Raw genomic sequence first — 4186 nt, forward strand, 5'->3', positions numbered from 1 at the left:
ATAATTGATCTACGGAATCGCATACCTGTCGCATACCTGCACAAAAGTGCCTAGTTCCAGAGGACCATTTTGTGGTCCATTTTGCGGACAACAAAAGTGTTATGCGGTCACATATGTGACCATAGTCTTTATCGGGGCATCATTTTTCTGATTTTATAACTCGATCCCATTTCGTCTTATCTGGCCATATGGGTCATTTTTGAGGGGTTATCTGGTATTTTAGAGAGAGGAGAGAGCTATTCTAGAGAGAGAAAGGGGAGGATTCAAGGATTCCACTACTCAACTTGGATGAAGACTTGGGGTTTCATCAAGAGGAGCTTGCTAGGGTTTCTAAAAGGTAAGAATTTCTTCCCCCAATTCTCCAATTTTGGATTTTGTGTTGGTTATGGTTGATGAGAGTAGACATATCACATGCATGAGCTAATATGGATTGTGGGGAAGTTGTTGGACAATCTTGGGTGGTTTTGTTGTTGAATTGGTTGAGGAAAGGTTGGGTTGTCATTGTAGCAGCTCTTGCCATATGAATTCCTCTAATCGTGCTTGTAATTCTCCCCTCTTCTATAGATTGGCATCATTAGGAGTGTCGGGACATTATTGTTACACCACGGAAGGCTCTTTCGAGGTATGAAGGCTAAACTCTTCTTCTAGTATCAGAATTCCCGTATTCTTACAAGACTCCGTCGTGTGTAGTTTGAACTTGAAACACTGTTGAGGTGGGATATTCAAGCTAGTAAATGGATTCTCAAATTTCATAACGTGTCAGAACCGTCATGTGTTAATGATTCTCCATTTTGACTTAATTATGTTATACCCCTTTTGGGAAAACAATTTGTACGAAACCAATGTGATCGAATTCTTATTTCCCATAGGAAGAAATCTTATGAACTTATACTTGTTAAGGCCAAAGGTGCCAAATGGTTTGATTTGAAAAAGAAATCTTTTGTACAAACTATTATCATTTTGGGAACACGAATTGTGGCATTGTGATTACACCTCCACCCGCACACATTGGGGGTGAGGCTGTAGGGCCGCTTTATGTAGAGATTGTGGTATTGTGATTACACCCCACCCGCACACATTGGGGTGAGGGGGCAGGGATGCTTTGTGTAGAGATTATGGTATTATGATTACACCTCCACCCGCATGCATTGGAGTGAGGCGGCAGGGCCACTTTGTGTAGAGATTGTGGCATTGTGATTACACCTCCAGCCGCACACATTGGGGTGAGGTGGCAAGGCCGCTTTGTGTAGAGATTGTGGTACTATGGTAGAGGTTGTTATAGAGGATTCCCAACTTGAAATTTATAAATGTTATTGAAAGCTTTAAATGAATTTGCTATCATTTTAACGGCTACTTAAGCTCTTTATTGCCCATGATTCGTTACATTCATGTTGTACTTCAAATCTTTGAAGAGGGTGTTTGGTTTTCATAATAGTATAATTCGACATGTACTAACATCCCTTTTGCCAGGGGTGCTGCATCTTTAATGGGTGCAGGTGATCCCACAGCAGGCGACTTTGATTAGTGATAGTGGTACACACTCTTCCCAGATAACTTGGTGAGTCCCACTTCATTTCAAGGTCGTGTATCTTTTATTCCTTGAGTATTATGTTTTGAGGTATAGCCAGGGCCTTATTTCCGGCACTATAATTGTACTCTTTTGTATCTATTAGAGGCTCCGTAGACATAGTGTGGGTTGTATGTCGGTGTTGGGAAATTCAACTAGTAATGTTGTATTTGTACCACATGTTCCACTTCAAACTATGAAAGTGTATGTATTTTGAAACTTATAGATGATATATCTAATGATAATGAATTGATGTTGTTCACATGATCCTACTCATTGCCTAACTAATGAATTAGATCTTCTCTTTAATCATGAGGGAGTTTGGGTAGGAGGTATTGTACAGGCTTGCTCGGCCGGGTTGGATCAGTTGAGCGACGGTCACGTTCCCCGAGGTTTGGGCGTGACAAGAAAATTCTCAAAATTGACCATACGAACCAAATCCGCAATCACAGAATGCGCCACAGAAAGGTTGTGCGGTCCGCGAACTGGATAGCGAAATAGTCTTCAAAATCTGGGTTGGCATGTTCAGGTTTGCAACTGATTCTGCAGTTCACGGATTGATTCCATGGTCGCACACTTGACTATAGAATCTCCTTCCAAAATTTTCCATGCTAATTATGCGATTAGTATGCGGTCTACAAAATGAATCTTCGCTGGCACATTGGACTGCGAAATAGCCTTCAAAATCTAGCTTCTCCTGGTTCAGTATACGATGGTTCTGCGGTCAGTGGAACAGATCTGCGATTGCATAATAGACCGCAGAAATGCCATATTCTGTAATTTTTTCTCCAACTCCATAATGTATTGCACAACTCAAAAAGTCCGTACCGCGGCGAGCTTGAAATTATGTACAACCCTCCGAATACATTAGCTTACCTCGGCACCATAAAAACATAAATCCTTAGCTAACTTTTACGAGGCCTTACATCCTCCCCTGCTTAGGAATTCGTCCTCGAATGTGGGTTAGAGCTCGCCATAGACCCCAATATGACTTAACTCTTCATTCACACACTAGAAGTTCCAAAATTGTCTAACTCCCCAAATTTCCAAACATTTCGGCAGAGTCTCCCCTGTATTAGGGCCTATCCACTTGTCAGAGAGCCCCCAAAACCAATCCTAGCAACATATTCATAACACAACGACGTATCATAACATGAAATCAACACCAACCATAACATCATAGGCATTACATTTCCAAAAGGGTCTTTAGCATAAACTGTACAAGTTGAACATAACCCATAGAAAGTACATTTCTAACATTACTTTTAACACAACTATTTGTTTACACAAACAAATGAGGGTATTTTATTTTCATCTCTTTCTCGGCCTCCTAGGTGGCATCTTAACTTGTTGGTTTTGCCATAGCACTTTGATGGAGGCAATCCCTTTATTCATCAACTTTTGAACTTGTCTATCAAGGATGGAAACTGAGATCACCTCATACGACAATTCTTCATTAACTTCATTAGTATCTATCGGAACGATGAGCGACGGATCTCCAACCACCTTCTTCAGAATAGACACATGAAACACCTGGTGCACTAAGGACATCTTTGGAGGTAACTCGAGCCTATAAGCCACTTGACCAACTTTTTGCAAGATTTTGTATGGTCCGATATACATTGGACTCAATTTCCCTTTCTTTCCAAATTGAATTATACCCTTCATGGGAAAACTCTCAAGAATACTCAATCATCCTCTTGGAACTCCAAATCCATGCGATGCACATCCGAATAGGAGTTATGGTGACTGTGAGCGGTTCTCAACTTTACCTTAATGATCTTGAACTTCTCTATAGACTGATACACGAGGTCTGGCCCTATCAATTCTTCTTCTCCAAATTCAAACCAACCAATGGGAGATCTACATCTCCAACCATATAGAGTCTCGAACGGTGCCATCTAAATGTTATTATGATAACTGTTGTTGTAGGCAAACTCTATGAGTGGCAAATGGTCATTCCAGCTACCCTTGAAATCAAGAACATAAGTACGCAACATATGCTCAAGTGTTTGTATAGTCCGCTCTGCTTGCCCATCGGTCTGTGGATGGAAAGCTGTACTAAGATTCAATTGAGTCCCCAAACCTTGCTGAAATATTTGCCAAACGTTGGCGGTGAACTGCGCTCCGTGATCTGAGATGATTGAAATTGGAGTGCCATGCAATCTGACTATCTCTTTGATATATAACTGAGCATAATGTTTTGCTATGTCGGTGGTCTTAACAGGCAAGACATGTGTTGATTTTGTGAGTCTATCCACAATCACCCAAATCGAATCAAACTTTCCAGGTATGCGAGGTAGACATAATTCAAAGTCCATGTTGATCATCTCCCACTTCCACATTGGAATTTCTATATTTTGTGCCAAACCACCGAGCTTCTGGTAGTCGACCTTCACTTGCTGACAATTTGGGCATCTAGCCACAAATCCACCACAATATTAGCTTTTTACGGATGATAGAGAATGTCAATGTCGTAGTCCTTGAGTAACTCAAGCCATCTCCTTTTCCTCAAATTCAACTCCTTCTGCTTGATTATATATTGAAGACTTTTATGGTACATGAATATGTCCACATGGAACCCATACAAATAATGACGCCAAATCTTTAATGCAAACA

General features: G+C 40.9%; 1 protein-coding gene across 1 annotated transcript; it reads right to left on the bottom strand.

Moving 5' to 3' along the window:
* Positions 1 to 2878: 2878 nt before the first annotated feature.
* Positions 2879 to 3468, bottom strand: LOC138901418 (uncharacterized). The gene is made up of 2 exons (XM_070189179.1): positions 3340 to 3468; positions 2879 to 3229 (listed from the first exon to the last, which is right to left on the bottom strand). Exons 1-2 carry the CDS (start codon positions 3466 to 3468, stop codon positions 2879 to 2881), a joined length of 480 nt encoding a protein of 159 aa, XP_070045280.1.
* Positions 3469 to 4186: the final 718 nt, after the last annotated feature.

The sequence above is a fragment of the Nicotiana tomentosiformis genome, chromosome 11 (genome assembly GCF_000390325.3).
Source record: "Nicotiana tomentosiformis chromosome 11, ASM39032v3, whole genome shotgun sequence".
NCBI classification, from domain to species: Eukaryota; Viridiplantae; Streptophyta; class Magnoliopsida; order Solanales; family Solanaceae; genus Nicotiana; species Nicotiana tomentosiformis.